This window comes from Martes martes, assembly GCF_963455335.1.
Source record: "Martes martes genome assembly, chromosome: 6".
Taxonomy (NCBI): Eukaryota; Metazoa; Chordata; class Mammalia; order Carnivora; family Mustelidae; genus Martes; species Martes martes.
In genome coordinates, this window is record NC_137893.1 from 72,309,249 (window position 1) to 72,331,102 (window position 21,854).

At 34.5% G+C, this 21,854-nt stretch overlaps 1 protein-coding gene across 2 annotated transcripts in view; it reads left to right on the forward strand.

The window, feature by feature from the left end:
- PTPRK (protein tyrosine phosphatase receptor type K) overlaps positions 1 to 21,854 on the forward strand; it is a 568,933-nt gene that overhangs the window by 330,521 nt on the left and 216,558 nt on the right. For both annotated transcript variants that reach the window (XM_080807221.1, XM_080807222.1), the window contains exon 7: positions 811 to 1,104. In XM_080807221.1, the coding sequence (XP_080663347.1) occupies positions 811 to 1,104 (294 nt within the window). The remainder of the gene's footprint in view (positions 1 to 810; positions 1,105 to 21,854) is intronic.

Consider the following 21,854-nt stretch of genomic DNA (forward strand, 5'->3'; position numbering starts at 1 on the left):
GAAAAATAAAAGGGGGGCCCTAATTGATTTTTCAGTGTTTCTATAAGTTCAGACATCACAATAATGTTTTCCAAAGTTTCTTTCAAGGAAATATCTAAGCTGTCCAAAATTAAATTGCACTGTACCTTTGACATTTGAGTTTAATGTTTGATTCATTGCCGTATTGCATGCTATTCCCAAAGGCTAGTGATATGTAGTGACTTGTGATTTTGCCTCGGTATAAATTTCACTCTCTTAAATTCTGTGGTGGGTATGTAGAAACAAGTCAGCACTTGGTATCAGCTTCTAAGTTCAGCTTTGCTGTTCCTTCCTCTCATCTCCTCTGCAGGAACTCTGCAGAAGTGAAAAACAAAGCAAAAACCAAAGTACTGCTTTGCCATATTTCATAAATGAAATAAAGAGTTATAACAGTATTCATTAATTTGAGATTTGTTGAGGTCTTAGGACCTCAAGAATGTCAGAGACCCAACTGTACTCTATTAGTAGCTAATCAGAGCTATCCATCCTTAAATATTTTCCCTTTATTTCCCTTGGTTACTGAGCCTGTACAAATTTATCTTCTGGAGAGACATGTTTTTAATAAAAGAAAACTTGTGTTAAAAAGGGTCATATCCCATCAGTGAAAGTATTTACTCCTTAAAAGTACAGTTTCAGATCACTCATGTTGTGGTTTTCCCTAAGAATTTGTTATGTGCTCCTAAGTAAATTATGCATTAAACCTTTCAGTTTTGAGAGACATTAATATATCTCTGTATTTTATTTAGTCTTTTGGATTTTTAACTAATTGGGCTGCACCTTCATCTCTCCTAGAACCACCAAGACCCATTGCTCCTCCCCAGCTGCTTGGTGTTGGGCCTACCTATTTGCTGATTCAGCTAAATGCTAACTCCATCATTGGCGATGGTCCCATCATTCTGAAAGAAGTCGAGTACCGGATGACATCAGGGTCCTGGACAGAAACGCACGCAGTCAATGCTCCAACTTATAAATTATGGCATTTGGACCCAGATACTGAATACGAGATCCGTGTTCTACTTACAAGACCTGGTGAAGGTGGAACGGGCCTCCCGGGACCTCCGTTAATTACCAGAACCAAATGTGCAGGTAAGACTGAATAGGAGGCCCCTCTGCCTCATGAAGGGATCAATGCTTGTCAAGCATTAGACATTTAGTATAAATGCACTATTAAATGTTCTAATTACTTGGCACATGATGAGTCACACTAAGAGTTCTATTGAACTTGGTAAATTGTAGCTTTATGTCATAATGGACTAATTTAAGAGCAGTGTGTTTCTGTTATTATTCAGTATTATGATGAATTCATAATCTTTTCTTGAGCAGCAATTTTGCTCAGCCTGCTTGTATTCAGTCCAAAATCTCTGACAGATGCTGGTGAAGGTATCATTACCATTGAGAGAGGAAACTTCGACAGTTCAGCAAGTGCTGAATACCTTTCGGCTATGTGAAGATTGTCTCCCTTGGTAACTTTGTTACGGGCAGTGCAGAGGCCCTATCTGATAATATAGATTAAAAAGTTACTCTGAAGCCGGCCTTGGTGAGATTACTCTCTTAACTCAGAAAACCTGTGGTTGAGGATTAACTTGACACCCAACTCTACAATATACAGAGACTTGTTAATTGCCCTCCCCATGCCTGAAACGAAGTGATGAAAATAATAGCATGAAACAGGAAGGAAGGATGAGACGTGAAATAAAAAGTAATATATGAATATAGATCCCAGTTCCTAATTATACCATGTTGTTATAGTAAGAGAAATTGTTGACTCTTTATCAAAAGCCACTGAAAAGTTCAATTGTCTCTGTGATTAGAGAGCATTTTTAGTGTACTATTTTATTACTGAAAGTAGCTTAATTTTTTAGTTTAGTTGGAAGAGCCATTTTTTAACCATCAAGTATTATGTTGAAACACCTGCAGAGTTAGTGCATGGATCTATGCATCCTGAACATTTAGTGATTTAGGTTCTGAAAATTGAAAACTAAGACTGTAGGGATCTATGAAAATGTAAATGCCTATAAAATGTCTTTTGTTTCTTGAACATGTGTTTGGCATTTATAGTATTTTTGTTTTTACAATATTCCGGGGCTACTCACCAAGAGAACTGATCTATAATCAAAGCAAAACCCATGAAATTACCTAATATGCTATCATCTTTAAATATTTTAAGTTTCGACTCAATTTTAATATATTGATGTTTATGTATAAATCGTTAAATATTTATATTGGAAGATGCTCACTAACAGGCAGTTTAACTGCTCAATTATTAATCTGAGATTTAGACAACAGAGAGTCTACTAATTTGTCCTTTGTTTCTACGTTCTGTGGTTGGGTAGGCAGTTTGACTTAGAAGATGTTGGTTAAGTCTCCATGGCTCAGCCTAAAGCACACAATTTGCTTTTTAAATTTTCTTGCAGCTCAGTCTTTTTATTCTAGGTATGTGGCAAAGTATTCTAATTGTAGTGGGTGACTTTTCTGAGGGAGAGGCAAGTAGACTCCACAACCTCAGCAAGTCAGAGAAACAATTTAAAGAGGAGACATTGTGGACATTGAGGAATAGCTCACTCTGTCTTCCAAAATTAAATTCCCCATGTTAACATAAAAAGATGAACAATGAAATTCATTTTACTCAGGATATTGCCTATACGTATTTCCTAATAAAACTATCTTTCCTTCTACATTTAATCTTTATAAAGTATATACAAATTAAAATTATGAAGAGTAATTTACTATTCTAGTGTCTTCTTTTTTATTTCTTTGCCCCTCAAGTGTCCCCCCCTTTTTTTTAAATTCCAGCAAGTTATACAGTGCAATATTAGTTTCAGGTGTAGAATTTCGTGATTCATCACTTAAATACAACACCCAGTGCTCATCACAAGTGCCCTCCTTCATCCCCATCACCCTGTTTCACCCATTCTCCCACCCACCTCCCCTCTGGTAATCCTAGGTTTGTTCTCCATAGTTAAGAGTCTGTCTCTTGGTTTGCTTCTCTTTTTTTCTCCCCCCCATATTCATTTGCTTGTTTCTTAAAATCCGCGTATGAATGAAATCATATGGTATTTGTCTTTCTCTGACTTATTTTGCTTAGCAAAATACTCTCTAACACCATCCATGTCATTGCAAAAGACAAGATGTCATTCTTTTTTGTGGCTGAGTAATATTCCATTCAATATATATCACATCTTCTGTATCCATTGATCAGTTGATGGACATTTGGGCTCTTTCCATAATTTGGTTCTTGCTGATAACTTCTTTTTGACTTCCATGCCCAGATTTCTTTCTTTTAAATATATCATCTGTTTTCTTATTTTTTAAAGGGTTTCATCAAAGTAGACCATTAAAGTTCAGCGGTGCCATACAATATATTGTTAATATAATGTGATTTTTGTTTAACCGGGAATTACTTGAAATCGGTTATTGATGTGTGAGCCAATGGAGACTGCAAGTATATGAGGTTGCATTTTAAAGCTAGTTATGCTGTATTAAGTGGAGAAAACAGCATGTTAAGGAGCATTGTTTTATCCCTATTGAATGCTTATGTTGAGAATGCATATCGACTGTAATAAGTAAAAATATGACTATAAAGTGTTTTGAGGTAATTTATTTTAAGAATAACCTTATCTATGTGGGAGAGAATAGAGTAAAAATAACTTACACTCATAGTTGCTTTCAGATTTATAAATGTCTTGACATTTTGGAATTACGGTGCTCTTTTTCTTCTAATTCTTTATTTGAGAAACATTTAATCTGTGGGCCCTGTGGCATAAAATGGTGTCAGGCTCACTGACACTTGTAGTTTTACTTCCCACTGTAGAAAGTTTATTTGTTTTTAAAACTATCTTTCACATGTGTTGAGTCTTTGTCACATATGTTTCTTCTTTATAAACGTCCTCAGAAGATGTGTTTGGTGCATGTTTTTATGGCTAAGGAAAGTGCTTAGATTTTCAAATACATTGTAGATTTGAGAAACTGGTTACTGTTTTATCAGGAATGTCTATTATTCTTGCTCTCTATTATTAGAAAAGGGAGGAGAGCTAATAAAAATATATATTGTGTTAATTTTTAAACAATCTCTGAAAAGCCGAAATTGTAGATAATTGATAAGTATTGTATATCTAAATACAGGGTCATTATTGATGGTGAAAGTATGATGTCCATCTACTTCTTTTCTTCAAGATGCATACTCCTTTCTCCAAATTTAAGATCTTTCAGCCTTAACCAGCACCTCCGCTGGCCTCGGCCTGGTATCCTATAACACGAAATAGAACACAGCTTATGCTAACTGTAATAGTAGCTGGTATTTAGTAATGATTTCAGAAGCCTAAAGATTTTTCACAAGGTGTGGAAATGATATTCCTTTGAAATCCCAATAGTAACCTTTGAAAGAGTTCCTATTTCATTCTGTTAATTTTTGCAAGCTCTGCATACTGGTTCTACATTCCATTTTAATCAAGGGTAGGAGAATGCCACACTATAGTTGTAGTATTAATATCATATGGTAGAATAAATGCTGATTATTATGACATAGCTATTTTAATACACCCTGCATGTTGACAATCAGGAAGCCTTAAAAATAAGTATAAGAACTTCTCAGCTATGTCTTTGTATCTGAAATAAATTTCACATGAATTTCTTGTAAAATAACAAACAAATGAAGATTATTTTCTGCCTCTTAGAAATTCCATTGTTTTGGTGTATCACAGAACATTCTCTGACTACTGAGTACCAATCAAAGAGTGAATTCATTACAATTTATTATGTTAAAGATCCCATTTTAATATTTGTAAGCCATTGAAATTTTATTTCTGGCAGTAGTAAATTTTATTTTCTTGGCAGAAATATGTCAATAAACAATTTTAGAGTAAGTTAGTCAAATGGTTTTATTTGTGTGGATTAACAAGTAAATTTTGTATTTTAAAATGGAAATGTAGATTTTCATAGTGAAGTATTGATTATTTTTGTTTTATAATCAGCATATGAAGTGACTTCATCATGATACTTTATTTTCACACCTGTGAGGTAGATATATTATTTTACCAATTTTGTAGCTGGTTAATCTGAGACTCAGTCAAAACAAAGTGAAATAATGACTTACCTAATGTCAGACAACTGGGCAGCTAGGACTCAAAACACATTTTCTAGTATTTGAAAAGCCTGAATTCTCTTTGCTCTTTCTCCTAGTATGGGTGGTTTTTTTCTCTCCCATTCAGAAGAATATGGCATGCCTAAATGAAAGTATAACAGGTAAAATCTGGGAAAAATGTATATTTTTACAAAAGAGTATCTGCACGGCTAACTTATTCCCTGAGGAACATAGTTAAATGCTTGCCACTTCACTTTTATTGAAAGCACAATTGATTAGTGAGCTTAACACTCAAATATATGCTGTGTTTTAAATGTTTTAAGCAGTTGAAGAGGTGTAAAACATTGTTTTATTTTATCCTTTTCTGAAATGCCCTGCCTAGGTGCTGAAGCTATTTTTTGTTTGTTTGTTTTCTTTCTAAAGTACATTTAAATCATTTGGTAAGTGCAATTACCTGCTTCAGGGTCTCTCAAGTTAGAAGAGATGGTAATTACAGCCTCTGGTGGCTGTGGCCTCCTACACTTGCCTCACGCTTCTCTATTCACCTGAGGGGTATGATTATTGCACTGTTAGCTTACAGCCTGACCCATGTTATTGTTCATATAATGCTTCTTCAGGCATTTTATGAATTTTAAAAAAAGGTATAAATGTGAAGTTGTTTTAAATGGGAAGTAATTCAAAAACTCCATTGAACAATCAAAGAAAGTATGCTTGTTTTTTCTCTGTGTCAATTTCCTCTGGGTATACCATCTGGTATAGAAGCTAAGAAAATACAGTTTCTTTTTCTCTTATTAAATGGAAATAAAGTATACCATCATCAGAAATTGTCTTCATTGCGTGCTTTGGCAATTGCATGTTAAAATTGCTCTTTTAAATTGCCTACTGCTTCTGGGTAACCCATGTGGCACTGTTTTATGATTAACTGACATTTTAGCACATCTCCCTCATAGGGAAGGTCAAGAGTTCAGGGTGTCCAGAGCGTAATATATTTACACAGTTGGGAAAACTACATTTTACTCTTACACTGAAGTTCAATGCTCTTGGCAAGTTTTAGTGAAACATGTAGATCTACGAAGCACTGACGAGGACAATGTGTTATTTTAGAGGTAAACATTTACTAAAAATGCATTTTTTTCTCTTATGAATCCACAATGGAAAACAAAACAATACTCAGGCATATTCAGGAAATCACAAGGTGAGGAATTAAATTTTGGCCTTTTGGCTATAGCTTTGTCAGCAAAATGGAAGCATTTATTGATTTTTACTGTGATCTAAGATAGTTATCAATCACAACAACTAGTTATCATTGAAACTCAGCCTTGAGGTTAAAACAAAATAAACAACTCTTAAAAGAATTTGTATGGTTTGTATGGATGACATACTTTTTGATTTGAATTGAAGGCTTATCATTAATGCTTGTTTTAATTTTTTCAAAGTATTTCTTTTTTTTTTTTTAAAGATTTTTTATTTATTTGACTGACAGAGATCACAAGTAGGCAGAGAGGCAGGCAGAGAGAGAGGAAGGGAAGCAGGCTCCCCACTGAGCAGAGAGCCCGATGTGGGGCTCGATCCCAGGACGCTGGGACCATGACCTGAGCTGAAGGCAGAGGCTTTAACCCACTGAGCCACCCAGGCGCCCCTAAAGTATTAATTTCTTATATCTGATATTTATACAGCTTCTTTGTTTTTGAGCAAGAATTTCAAAAGTCATTGCTATTAATACTGAAGTAAAAAAAAGCTAAAGATTAAAAGCCATAAGAAAAGTTATGGAAAATAATTCTTCAGTTTTCTTAGCAACTTTCAAATATGTAGTACAATATTATTTAATATAGTCACCAACCTGTGCATTACATACTCATTACTTATTTACACCATAATTATAAGTTTGTACTTGTTGATCCCCTTTACCCATTTTGCCCATCCTCCTACCCATCTCCCCTGTCAACCTTCAGTCTGTTCTCTGTATTTATGAGTTCTGCTTTGTTTTTTTCATTTGGTTTGATTTTTAGATTCCACATATAAGTGAAATCAATCATATGGTGTTTGTTTTCTCTGAGTTATTTCACTTAGTATAATACTTAGCATAATACACTTAGTTCTGTCTATAATGTTGTGAATGGTAAAATTTCACTCTTTTTATGGTTGAGTAGTATCCGCGCACGCGCACGCTTGTGTGTGTGTGTATACCTGTGTATAAACCACAATTTCTTTACCTATTCATCCATCAGCAGACACTGGGTTGTTTCCATATCCTGGCTACTGTAGATAATAGTGTAGTGAACATAAGGGTGCCCATATATTTTCGAATTAGGGTTTTTGTTTTCTTTGCTTAAATACCCAGTGGTGGAATTGCTGGATCATATAGTAGTTCTATTTTTAACTTTTTGAGGAACTTCCATACTGTTTTCCGTAGTGGCTAAACTAATACCCATTCTCATCTACGGTACACAAGTGTTCCCTTCTCTCTGTATCTTCACCATCTTGTTATTTCTTGCCTAAAATCCTTTTTTAGATTTCTTTCCTTTTTATTCAGAAAAACTTTTTTTTAATTAAACTTTTTATTTAATTTCAGCGTAACAGTATTCATTGTTTTTTCACCACACCCAGTGCTGCATGCATTCTGTGCCCTCCCTAATACCCACCACCTGGGTCCCCCCACCTCCCACCCCCCGCCCCTTCAAAACCCTCAGGTTGTTTTTCAGAGTCCATAGTCTCTCATGGTTCACCTCCCCTTCCAATTTCCCTCAACTCCCTTCTCCTCTCCATCTACCCTTGTCCTCTATATTATTTGTTATGCTCCACAAATAAGTGAAACCATATGATACTTGACTCTCTCTGTTTGACTTATTTCACTCAGCATAATCTCTTCCAGTCCTGTCCATGTTGCTACAAAAGTTGGGTATTCGTCCTTTCTGATGGAGGCATAATACTCCATAGTGTATATGGACCACATCTTCCTTATCCATTCATCTGTTGAAGGGCATCTTGGTTCTTTCCACAGTTTGGCGACCGTGGCCATTGCTGCTATAAACATTGGGGTACAGATGGCCCGTCTTTTCACTACATCTGTATCTTTGGGGTAAATACCCAGTAGTGCAATTGCAGGGTCATAGGGAAGCTCTATTTTTAATTTCCTGAGGAATCTCCACACTGTTCTCCAAAGTGGCTGCACCAGTTTGCATTCCCACCAACAGTGTAAGAGGGTTCCCCTTTCTCCACATCCTCTCCAACACACGTTGTTTCCTGTCTTGCTAATTTTGGCCATTCTAACTGGTGTAAGGTGGTATCTCAATGTGGTTTTGATTTGAATCTCCCTGATGGCTAGTGATGATGAACATTTTTTCATGTGTCTGGTAGCCATTTGTATGTCTTCATTGGAGAAGTGTCTGTTCATATCTTCTGCCCATTTTTTAATATGATTGTCTGTTTTGTGTGTGTTGAGTTTGAGGAGTTCTTTATAGATCCTGGATATCAACCTTTTGTCTGTACTCTCATTTGCAAATATCTTCTCCCATCAGAAAAACTTTTATTAGCTTCTTTCTTTGTTAGCAGCATGGGTTAAGTACTAGGTCTTCAAAGTTATACAAGCAATGTCTTGCACTTAAGCCCCTTGTAGTCTCGAGGGACAGACCTATAAACACGGAGTGAAATACAAAATGATAGGAATTTAGGAGAAGAAGCTGTTCAGAGTGTTTAAGAGAAGCTGTCACCAAGAAAGGATGGCTTTAAAACATGAAATATGGACCTTAAAACTTGACTTTGAATTTTTAAGGCAGGAAAAAAAAAATCAGAAAATAGAGTTAAAAACAGAGGAAACCTGTGTTTAACCCATTTGTAAATACTGTTGATGTTTTTTTGGTTCTGAAAATAAGGTAGAGCTTTGGGTTACTCTGGGCAGTGGTAGAACCGAGCCCACAGGTGGCATGTGGCCAGGTCTAAGATAATCCAGACTGCTCTCCAGTTGTATTTAAGAAGAAGACTAACATTCCTAGATTTGCTTTCAGAAAGATTATTCCATCTCTGTGGAAGATGAGTTAGAACTAAGGAAAGATGGAGGCAGAGTGACCACAAAAACATTCTTATAAGAATAAAAAAATTACCCTGGCCATAATTTTCTCTATAGCATGTCTCTCTCATCTTAGATCCAAAGGAGAATATCTGTAAATTCCTGGGTCATATCATTATTCTTAATCAAGAAAGTTCCTTTTATTAAAGAGATTTTAAAGACATTTTAGGTGATCTAACTTTATTGTTTGGTTCACTTTTCTTTCTCAGGTAAGTTGGTTGTCCAATGTTATTAATATGCATGCAATTTCCATGACATGACACATTATTTTAGAGGAGAAAATTATGAAAGATTGCAGAGAAATTCAAGAGCTACTGTGTAGTTGATGGAGTATTGATTTATTTCATAAATTTTATTGGGGGTCAAAGTTGTATACGTTGTTGCACTTAAGAGTGCAGAAGATATAACATTCATAAGACAGGATTCCTGCTCTTAAGGAACTGACAATCTAGTGTTAGAACCACAATAAGAAGAAGAATGTAGTAAGTGGTGTAATAGAAATACAAGGTACTTTGGAAATCCAGGGTTGAGAAGGATAATTTTGATTGGAAAATAATTTTTTCCAACAGTATGTTTGAAAACAGTATCAACCTTTCTTTTCTGAACAGAGCTGGATTAACACTTGTGATGAATGAGCCTGTAACCTTATCCCTAATTCCTTAACTGTGGAACAATGCATAAAACAATGCACAGCCAATAATCACCATATGGATGATTTGCCTTCACTCTTTCCTTTGTATCAACACATAGGAAAAGCATATGCACAGATGGAGGTATTAAATGGAAACTATAAGTCACACCCTGATTTAAATTATCAAAGAAATTCATTTGGTTGTTTTGAATTATCTGGGGCCCATGGATTATAGAAATGTTATTGTAATTTCCATTATATATATAATGGAAATTACAATAACATTTCTATAACTGTATGTATATATGTATATATATAAATATATACACACACATATATAATATATACGTATATATACATTTATACGTATATATTATATACATATATACATATAATATATATAATATATATTATATATACATATGTTATATATGTATATATATTATATATAATATATATGTATATGTGTGTATATATATAAATATATACACATATATACATATACATATATACATATATGTATATGTATACATATACATATATACATATATGTATATGTATACATATACATATATACATACATATATACATATATATTATATATGATATATACATATATATGTATATTTGTATATATATTTTTTATATATACATATATAATATATATATACATTTATATACACATTTATATACACATATATACACATTTATATACACATACAATTTTTTTTTCAAAATTTCCATAGAGAGAGGAAGGGAGAGAAAGAGAGATTTAGAATATAATCATTTTTTTGTTGTTGTTATCTCTTCCAATGGTCTGTAATGCTAGGAACTCCCAGCATAAGGTTCATGAAAGTTGAACAATTATGAAATCGCTTTTTCTACTAAGTCCTTTGTTTTTCAGCTCATGCAGGGGGTGTACGGTTAACCATACATACAGTTCACAGCACATTTCCTTATAGGGTACTTGATTAGTAGCTGTGTAATTAACTAAATAGAGTTGTGTTGCTTTCAGCTTAAAATTTTCTTCTTCTGACTTAACTTTGTTGCCAGAAAGCATTTGGTAACCAGTGAAAATGACACTTTTTATTTATCCATAGTACTTTACCACATGCTGAGTCTGTTAACGGTATCATTAAGTACTCTTTTTATTGGCTTCATTTGTTTTTATTGAATTTTGCATACTACAGTAAAGCTGACAGGTGGAAATGATTTAAATAACAGCATCGTTCCCATTAAATGTCCTGGATTTCCCCTCCAACCCTAGGTCTTTTATTTGATATTGGGGAATAGAAATAAAAATAAAATGATATGTTAATAATGTCTTAATGATAATGACACAAGAGTGTCTAGAGAAGAATATGTCCTAGGTAGAATTAAAAAGCTATGGATCCAGATAAACACTAAGGGATATGTTAATTATGAAAATGCATTCCAAAGACAACCTGTAAGCTTCAGACCTCTCTTAGATGGTCACACTGATGCATATAGACTTGCCCTTGATATTCTTCCTTTTTACCTGGAGAACATTCCTCCGCTTTTAATTATCACTCCCTGTTTACTTCCTTATTTGACTTAGAATTTATTTTCTTTGCTTTGGAATAAGGAAGAAAACTTAAATCACGTTCTGCCCCCCCCCCCAAAAAAAAACAAAAAACAAAACAAAAAAAGAACAACAACAAAAACAAACACGCATCACATTTTTGGGGGCACAGTTGGTGAGGAGGAGTATGGCCTTCATGATTATTTTGGAACTCACTTATCCAGACTCTTCCTAGTTATAATTAGTGTTTTTGGAGAGTGTTAGTCACTCTGTACAGTTTCTTGTATAGAAAAAAAATGACTCTATAAAGATGTATCTCGTTATTTTCATCATTTAACTTGACTCTTAGCTAAATCTGAAGTTGGGGTCATCACAGAATCTCACTTTCTGGTCTTGACTGTCTTCCTGCAAGATATGGTCTTATTATAGCTAATAATTGCTGTAGCGACGCTCTTCGGTGCTCTTTCCTCTCCGCCAGCCTGTATATAAACTGCAGAGGGGATTAAAGCATATTCAAAGGAAAGAGATAATGAGTGAATTCTAATCTGGAGTGTAGTAAGTTGTATTATACTTTGTGAACCCAATAAAAAATGAACTTCAAAGGGCAGAAATTCATGCCTTTCATGTCACCCTAAGCAAGATCTGTGCAAATTCAGCTGTCACTACATATGATATGGCCTAGAAATCATTGAGTGATGTCCTTTTTAATTGTCTTAGCCAAATCATAGGGGTAAAGTTTGAGTTGAAATAACACATGTGTCATTCTCTAGCTTGGTTGCTATTTCCCACCTACACTTAGTCCTTCACAATGAAGAATAATAATCATTCAGAAAAATAGTTTGTTTTTACCTGTTATCTTATTTCTTTTTTTTTTTAATATTTTATTTATTTATTTGAAAGACAGAGATCACAAGTAGGCAGAGAGGCAGACAGAGAGAGGAAAGGAAGCAGGCTCTCTGCTGGGCAGAGAGCCCGATGTGGGGCTCGATCCCAGGACCCTGGGACCATGACCTGAGCCGAACGAAGGCAGAGGCTTTAACCCACTGAGCCACCCAGGTGCCCCTGTTATCTTATTTCTAAGTAGATACTATATTCAGTTGTGTTATATCCACCCTTCAAAATTTTACACACATCATGCATTTTGTACTGATATTGCATGTGCATCTGTACTAATTTGTTATCAAAACTATTATATAGTAGGCTCCCCTTCTAACAGTAATTAATTTCTGTACCAATTACTAGGTATTCCTTTAAGTCAAGAGCACCTGAAATACTTGCTCAACACTCATGGTAACAATTACTGGAAATCATAATATTTGGGTTTTCTAGAGATTTTTCTACTCCATGATAGACCTTAAAGGTGAATAAAGGAACGGGTATCTAGTATTGAAATATAAATGGCAGTAGTCTTTGCAAACTTTTCATTAGATATTTCATTGATTTTTATTTATTTATTTATAGATTTTTATTTATTTTATTTGAGAGAGGGAGAAGGAGAGAGCATCTGAAGCAGACCCCGTGCTGAGTGCAGAGCCCAACACAGGGCTCCCACCACCATGAGATCATGACCTGTGCTGAAACCAAGAGTCAGGCGCTTAAGTGACTGAGCCACCTAGGGGTCCCTAGAAACTGTTGATTTTTAACTCCTTTTTTGCCACTCAGTAAATTATAACAATACAGGGAATTTAAGAAAGTGTTTAATTTCTCCAATACTAAACAATATTATCTTAAGCTGTCATTCATCTTTTCACCTTTACATGATGGCATTTTAAAGCACAGTGCTTTTGGGAAATAGCTATTGTAATTGCAAAACAAATTGGTATATTGATGAATTTGTGAACTTGGATGAGTATGTTGGAACTTGCTCTGTAATTTAAGAACTGTAAAATGAAGATGACAACAGCTCTTCTCTGTCCAGGGAGATGCCATCATGAAGCACAATACTGCTGTAGAGTATGAAGCTTTGTCCTTTTAAATCAAAGCAGTCTGTCTATATCAGATTATTAACATAAACTCTCTGATGGGTTGGGCTAATGGTTTTGTTTTCCTTGATGATTTAGTCAATGAATTCTGAACCCCTACCAGACACTGGGAGAGCTAGACATAAACTAGTGAAGAGAAGACAATATTTCTCATCTGTTTTGTTTTTAAAAGCAGTTTCAACAGGAAACTTGGTTAATATGGAGACAGACCACTACTAACAAGTGATAGGATGTAGAAAGCAACTCCTTATTCTATTCAGTTTCACTCCATTGGGGTTATTTTTCCCATATGTTGCCACCTCACATCAAACCCATCAGAATACAGAAAGCTGCTTGTTTTTGGAATCAGCTGGGAGCAGAGGTTTTCTCTGAATCTTCCTTCCAGCTGTCTCAGATAATCCTTTAACTTCTGTCTCCTCTTTATTTCTGGCTTAATCTCCACTCAGAGAAAAACTCATTTTTAAGGCTAAGTTTCATCAGTGAACCTGTTACTTTTGGAAAAGATCGGATCATTGAATTAATGGTTGTTTTTTAAGCTTAATTGAACTAACTTAGGTTTTCTTTTAAAATTTTGCAATTTTAACATTTTGGACACTATCTTAAAAATGACATTTCTGAGGAATACTAAAAAAGCAGAATCATTATTCTGGAGTTCTCTTTCTCCTCTCTGGTGAATTCTGCAGCAAATACATGTGTGTGTGTTATGAGTGGGTCTGCTCTGTAAAGCAACCAGCCGCACTCTCCATAGGAGGAAAAAAGGTGCCAGGGGTGCACTAACTATCCCTAAGCTTATTTCTTTTTTTTAAAGCCCCTTGCTGGAAGTCCCAGATTTTGTAAAGACTCCATTAGAATTCAAACACCCAAACTGTTTTTATAAATTATGTATAACAGAACATTACACAAAATTTTGCAAATAGAATTTTTTCAAAGAGCACTTCTAATGCTACAGTGTTGATAAAACTGTTATTATTTTTGTCAATGCAGTATTATTTTTCTCCATGCCTCTGTTTTTTCCTTTAAGTTGTAAGTGTAAGACAGACCCAGTTTTACATTCTGCTTATTTTACTTGCCACCCTATTAATTCATTTCTGTAGAACATTCTAACCATCATTTTTAATGATTGCATAATATTCTATTGGAACTTTGTACTAGAATGTATTTAACCACTCCTTTATTACTGAAATTTTGGACTCCAGTGATCAGCCATTGTACATGCTACAATAAGAATTTTGCACATACCATTCTTCTACGTGGCTGAAAAATTTTTCACGCATGTTGCTCAATTACTTTGTAAGTATTATATCAGTACACTTTACTGGCAGGTGCAAGGACATGCATGCAGCCATGAAGTTTTTGTACGAGAAAGTACTTGAGAATCAATCAAGTCCAATTTCCCCATTATTACCATTCTGCACACTTGGATACTGTTGTGAAGTGATTTGATCAGTATCAAAAAGCTGTTTGATGAGGAAACCAAGACTATCATTGCTATTGTACTTTCTTGCTTTCTTTTACATGACTGTCTCCTATGTCCCAGACACTGCCTTAAGTGTCGGATACTCTAGGACAAAGACTCTGATCTGTAACCTCTCGAAGTCTAAGGAATCATGGTCATAATAGTTCACATGTAGTGAGTACTTACTAAGTGTCAGGCACTAGTATAAACTCTTGGGTGCAAATCCAGGCTGCCTGAGTGAATTTCTGTGCAGAGCTGCCTGGAGAGGTTAGAAGATGGGCATGTAGGTACATAATTAGACTGATAAGTGGTATAATAGAGGTGCTTTTGGCTCTCTGGGAGCACAAAAGAGCCTTGAAGTATGAGTAGAATTTCATTAGGCAGAAGACTCTGAGAATTCGCAGTTACGAGTTAAGGTTCGTGAGTCAGTAAAATCTAGATTGAAAACTGGCTGTAATAATTACTATTGGGCAAGTAACTTAAGTCTCTTTAATGTTTTATACTGCCATCTGTAAAATAATGATCAAAAATCGAAACTTCCCAATTTGATATTTGTCAGGTAATCAGTGATGTGCTAAAGCAGAAAACTGATTGTTAAATTTTTAGGAATTTTGCCAGCCAGTTGTTGAATTATTATTAAAAATTATACAAACTTAAAATTATGCCAGTTATATTTTGCACAAAAGTAATGTGTATCCAAGCTTTCTACTTATTTTAATATATTGCACCATTATCTATGTCCTTCCAGCTATTTATGTCTATTTTATATGTATGTTGGAGATAATATATGATGATACACTAATGCATATCTCTTCCAGTTCGATCTTGGGAAGCTTAAAAACTGTAGTCAGAGTGTTATAGCATGAATATTGGCAAATGCAACAAATCAGAGCTTTTTTCCCTCACCACCTCCTCTATTTTCTGGAGAGTCAAAAACATCCAAAATGTTAAATATTTTTGCACACCATTAGAAACAATGCTTGGAGAAATGCTACTTAGCATATTAGAAGCTCACAATAAATATTAGCCATTACTACATTACTACACAATAAATATTAGCCATTTCATTAAAAATAGCTCTTCTCTGATATTTCAAAAATTATAATTTGCAGAAAATCTAGAAGAACTATGTGGTGAATACCCATACATCTATCACTTTAATTTACCTTTCTTTATATTTACCATATCACTTATCAGTCCACCTATCCATTTTTTATTTGTCCATCTGTCCATCTTAATTTTTTTCACTAGTACTTTAAAATATTTTGTTGTAGGGAATGATTTTTAAAAGAATAATTAATTTTATTTTCTTTAATTAAAATGTTTAGAATGATTCGGGTTGTTTTAGAAATATTTCCATAGTGGGGCTTCTGGGTGACTCAGTTAAGTGACTGGCTCTTGATTTCAGCTCAGTTAATGATCTCAGGGTCCTGGGATTGAGCCCACATCTGGCGTTTTGCTCAGCAGATAGTGTATTTCAGGATTCTCTCTCCCTCTGTCCTTCCCCCACCTCAAGTAAATAAATCTTTTTTTTTTTTTTTTTTTTTTTTTTTAAGAAATACTTCTCTAGTGGTGGTTTAGGAAAAGGATCGAAAGATTTCAGGGAGATTAGAAGGCCGTTACCTCAGTGTAAGGAAAAATTGATCGGTGCCTGAACTGAAGCAGTGGAGATAAGAATTCCAATGAGAAGAAAGAGTTGAGATTTGAGAGACTCAATCAGTCAAATCTTGTGACATATTGGAATTGAATTGTGGCTTGGAAAATTAAGGTATAGTGTGATGGGTCTTAAGTTAAATCTTGAGGAAAATGTTAGAAGAGAAGTTACCATGTTGAGTTTATGCAGTAAGATATTGAGTGTAGGCAGTTAACATTCATGGGTCTACAGGTAAGTAGAGAAGGTATAGAGCAGGATACAAGAATTTGGGTGTCATCATGCTTTCATTCATGGTGTTGGCAGTCATGGGTATGCTCTTCTTGAATTAGAAATTCAAGTATGTCTTATTCAACAACATGAAAAATTACACTCTTTTGGGGGGAGAATGTACTATTATACTATTTTATACTATATGCATTATCTGTCCAGATTATTCAAACTGTTAATGTTTTTGCAAAGAACCAACTTTAAAATATACAGTGTTTTTTGTTTACAAATACATTAAGCTTGTTCAGTGTGTTTTAGAAAGACTGATGAGTTTGTCTAATTGTGACATCCTTAGATGCAACTTAAGTGTTCCCCATAATGGGCAGCTCAGAGCATTATGCCGAGGGCAGAATCAAAATGTGGTTTACTGTTGGTTTTCACCAGCTGATCCTGTGCAAACTTGCAAATAGGCTTATGTCTGTTGAGTTCACCTCTTTTTTTCTTTTTAAGGTTTTGTTGAGGCTCAATCCCAGGACTCTAGTATCATGACCTGAGCTAAAGGCAGACGCATAACTAGCAGAGCCACCCAGCTCAACCCTGTTGAATTCACTTGTATCTTCTTTTCTCTATCGCTCGCTGACCTCTCATGGTGCCTCCCCGCGAAGATTCATGGTGCTTTTCTGCAGGAAACCCCCACACCATGACAGGAGAGGGTCATGTGTACTAGGGATTAACAGCAGTGCTGCTGTGCTCATTTTCTGCAAAGCTAGTGTGGGACAGTCTTGAACAGATATCTTACTAGAACTTTGAGTTCTAACAACTTGTTCTCTCCAGTGTTATATCACATTCTACACTTGAGTTTGAAAATGAGCTAAAAATAATCAGTCTGGTTGTCTAAACCTTTAAAAAAGACTCTTTAGGACAAAGTTAAATATCTAGACTCTCCAAGGATTTTCCCCCAGAGATGGAGAATCGAGCACCTCTCTATTTCAGCGAGGAACAGAAAATAAGTGCTTCTACTTTGTCAGATTTTAGTGGAATGTTCTTATAAACTAAAAAGTAGGTCAGCAAGATTGAGACTATATTATAAAACAGCACTACAAATATCATTTTAAGGAAATGACTCCACAATTGCCTGTTATCAAAACAAAAATGGGTAATCTCTAGTGATTCATTCCTTAAATGATTCATTAGTCTTTGTGTAATGTTTATTACATGGGCTAGTTAAGTCGGAGTTCTGCTTTTTTAGCTGACCACATTTTCTTTCAGTTACAATATTTTTATAATTATAATTTTGTAATCAGTAAGTCTTTTTTAAAGCCATGTTTAGTCTAATCAGTTATTTAGTTGTGTGCAATTTTAGTAAAAAAGACTCACAATATATTTTAAATTGATCAATTCCTTTATTATATTTTAACAAGACATTGGTATCTCTTCTAATATAAAATTGGCTATGAGAGAAAGTGTCAGATTTGGAAATCTGCTAAGCTTCTGGAAATATGTTTTGACAGAAATATGTATACATATATTTGTAATAATAAAGTTAAAATTGGATAATAGTGGTATTATCTTAAAATTAAGAATTGATCTGATGAAGCAGTTCTTCTAGAGTTAGAAATGTTCTTTCAAAAAGTAGAAGGGCATTATTACAGTCCTTTCATAGACCAGTCATCAAAATTCTTAAAAAACAGAGAAATAAATGTGTGCCTATGTTAACAGAACAGTGAAACAGAGCTGCTCCTATATTACAGATAGTGCATGATATTTTAATTTTCCTGGGGGCAATAAAGCATTTGTTATATTGTGGTTTTCAGCAAGGAATAGTGCATATGTCTTCAGTTTAAAAAAATACATATTTTCAGCTTGGACAGGTGGTATTTAAGGAGTTTGGAGTGAGAAATGGTTTGGCAGTGTAACAAGGCACATTACAAGTGCCTACCTTGAAAGGAAAGAAAAAGAGATAGACATTTTCCATTACTACCTACTGCTAAGGTGCCCTTATTATCCCCTAAACAACCTCATGCTTGTGGCAATCATCATGCACTGTCGTCTTTTGTACTAATATGAAAGTGTAATTCAGTCTTTTTGACAAATACTGCATCCCTTTTGGCTTGGCAAATTTTTGTCACTCAAACCCCGTTGATGTATAAGTGGGTTGTGACATGCTGGCTGAAATGACTTTGGATTAACTGTATTGAGGAAAGTAAAATTTTACTTAAGGTGTTATTTTTCCATTCCCCTCTCTTTCTGTCCTGACCCCATTCTGCCCTCACTCTTGCCCTGAGTTTAGATTCAGCCTCTTCCTTGTTCTTTTATAAGCTGTATCATTATACCAAGGAAATCTTTTACAGTGAGACTGGAGGTAGCTTTTCTTAGAAGTGTGTAGTTTGCTTCTTTGTTTTATTATTTTTCTCAATTACATGTGTACACACATGTATCCATGCACACCAGTGTACAATAGAGGGATTCACAAAGTTGTTACTTTCTTTTGAGGGCTCTTTTTCTAAGAAGGCCTAATATACAGTCTTTATAACCCTAACCTCTTTAAAGTTTTTCACAATCTGTCAGTTGGTGTGAAATAGGAACATTTTGCCACTTTGCTTTTGTAATTTTATAGTTAGAGGTTTTTGTCTCCTAAAATGTTCTTTGCAGTCATGGATGGTATGGATGTAGTTGTTTAATTGTTTCTTCTTTAATTGTTACATCTGTATCTTCTCATGGAGGGAAGGTTTATTACATTGAAATAAACAGGAAAAGGTTCGTTACATTATGTCTTTAAAAGATGACCCATGAATTCTCAGGGCTAACTCCCAAAGTGGGACTCCTGAGAAAGAGGTTATTTCTCTGGGAGCTGAATACAGCACTTACAGTCTGTATTGTAAACAAAGTCATCGATTTAGGATACAGTCTTTAGAAAATGCCCACTAAAATGAATAGTTTTCCTAATTTCCCAAATAAGATGGCCAGGAATTACCTGTGTCTTCAGTCTCTTTATCATTCTCTCCCAGTAGAGTAGAATGTGCTGAACAAAATCATAGAAATCGTTATAGTATTGATATCAATGTGGGTAGATAGAAATTAAATGTGGACAGAGATACAGGGATGTGGATATTCTCTCCCTTCCTGGGTGCTCAACGCTCCTATGGGCAGGCAGCAATCGGGAAGAGCCTTTGTGAACTTAATAGCAATCGTGGCATGGAGTTTATAATTTTTTTTAAAACTTTGAGTTATTCAAAATTAAAATTTTAATTATAGTATCTGAACTAATACTTCCAGAAATCCATGTGTCATTTAAAAAGTTTGTTCACAGTCTAATTTAAATAACATTGAGTAATAAAGCAATTAAAACGGAAGAAGCCTCCTTGATCACCTGAAAATATTCATTCAATAGATTTCAGCATTTTGTCACTGCTAATTTATTTTGTTTCAAACAAATGTAAATAATTTTCTCCCACGTTCTAGACAGTGCGTGAAATTTGTTATAAAAATGTTTAGGTCAGTTACCTCCATTGTGATAACTCACCTTAAAACACCCCCTCACATACACACACATATATATATATTTTAAGATTTTATTTCTTTATTTGACGGAGAACGACACAGAAAGAGAGGGAACACAAGCATGGGGAGTGGGAGAGGGAGAAGCAGGCTTCCTGCCAAGCAGGGAGCCCAATGCAGGGCTTGATCCCAGGACCCTTGAGCCGAAGGCAGATATTTAACAACTGAGCCACCCAGGCACCCCTACACACACATATTTTTAAACTAATATGGTATAGAGTAGTAGAAATTGGAAAGAAACTAAATAGTCAACAGTAAGGGAGTAATTTTATTTATAAGTTATGCCGTCTCTGTATGAAGTATTGCATACTCAGTGAAATTGTATGTATAAAGTCTTAATTTGAGTATAATATGGTAAGTGAGAAAATCAAGGTATGATGAAATAAGAACAATTAAGGTAATAATTTTACAGTTAGTTTTATTGCCTCTCAACATTATTTAAAGTCATTTATTTATAAAAATAAATACTAAGAAGAAAATTTACCAAAAGCAAAGTAGAGAGAAGAGATTGGTGTTTAGCAATGGACATGAAAGGAACTAATTCATGGTTCATTTAAATTTTCTGACCTTACTTTCCATAGCTTTAAAACTGGGATGATTCATATTAACAGAAAGGATCCATTTAAGGACTAAATGTGCTAATGATGTTGCAAGGTAATATTGAAAATTTAGTTCAGGATACACACACACATTTTTCTGTGAATAGGTATAATTGAGGGTTTTATAAAGTCATGTTCTTTGAACTCTACAATTAATTTAGGTTTGGGCGGTTTGATTTTAAGCAAAACCCTTTTTCCTTTTCAATCAAAATGCATGAGAGAAGGAAATTAACTGCTCCATTTTGGGACATATCTCAAGATTTACATCTAAGATCGCACCGGTGTGAGAACATATTTTCTGGCACTCATGGATCATTCAGCAGCTTTTTCATTCCAGTAACTTAGTTTGGAGGGGATTTCAAGTTCTGAGTGTTATTTTCTTTTTACAGGCTTAAAAAATACCACTTTACTCTGCTTCTTTACAATGTTGTTTTAAATTAGATTCTTAAAAATTTCAAAACTAAAAATATTTGGCCTTGGACTAGAATTTCAGTTAAGTTTTTATTTAAAGATATATTGTGATAATACCTGCACTGGCAAATTTTATTTAGTACTTAATTCAGTAAATTTCTAGGTCAGGTGCAGTGGATAAAAATCAGTCCTTAAATTATATTTGGAAAAGGCATATAAGTAGAAATTTTGCTATAATCTACCTAGTTGTGTGACCCATTTACCTTTGGATACTAACCACGTATTGTAAAATGTAACTTAACCCTACCAGGTCTAGGTGAGAGTATTATGAAAAAGACACTAGAATAACAAATTGGAAAATAATTTATATTGTTCAATTTAGAATGAATCACCACAGTCTTTTTCAATGGCAAATAGTAATGTCAGAGAACTTTTTTTTTTTTAACTTCCAGTATAGTTTGTTTCTTTTTTTAATTTAAACTTGTATGTTTAAGATTTATAATATTTGTTAGAGTGCTTGCCAGCAATCAATATGTTAATGTAATCTTTGCTATTAAAATTAAAATTTTTTCCCTAGCTGTGTATATGTTTCTGTACCATTTTGCTTTTTCACCAACCAAGCTGTAATAGTATTTTGTAATGCGGTGAG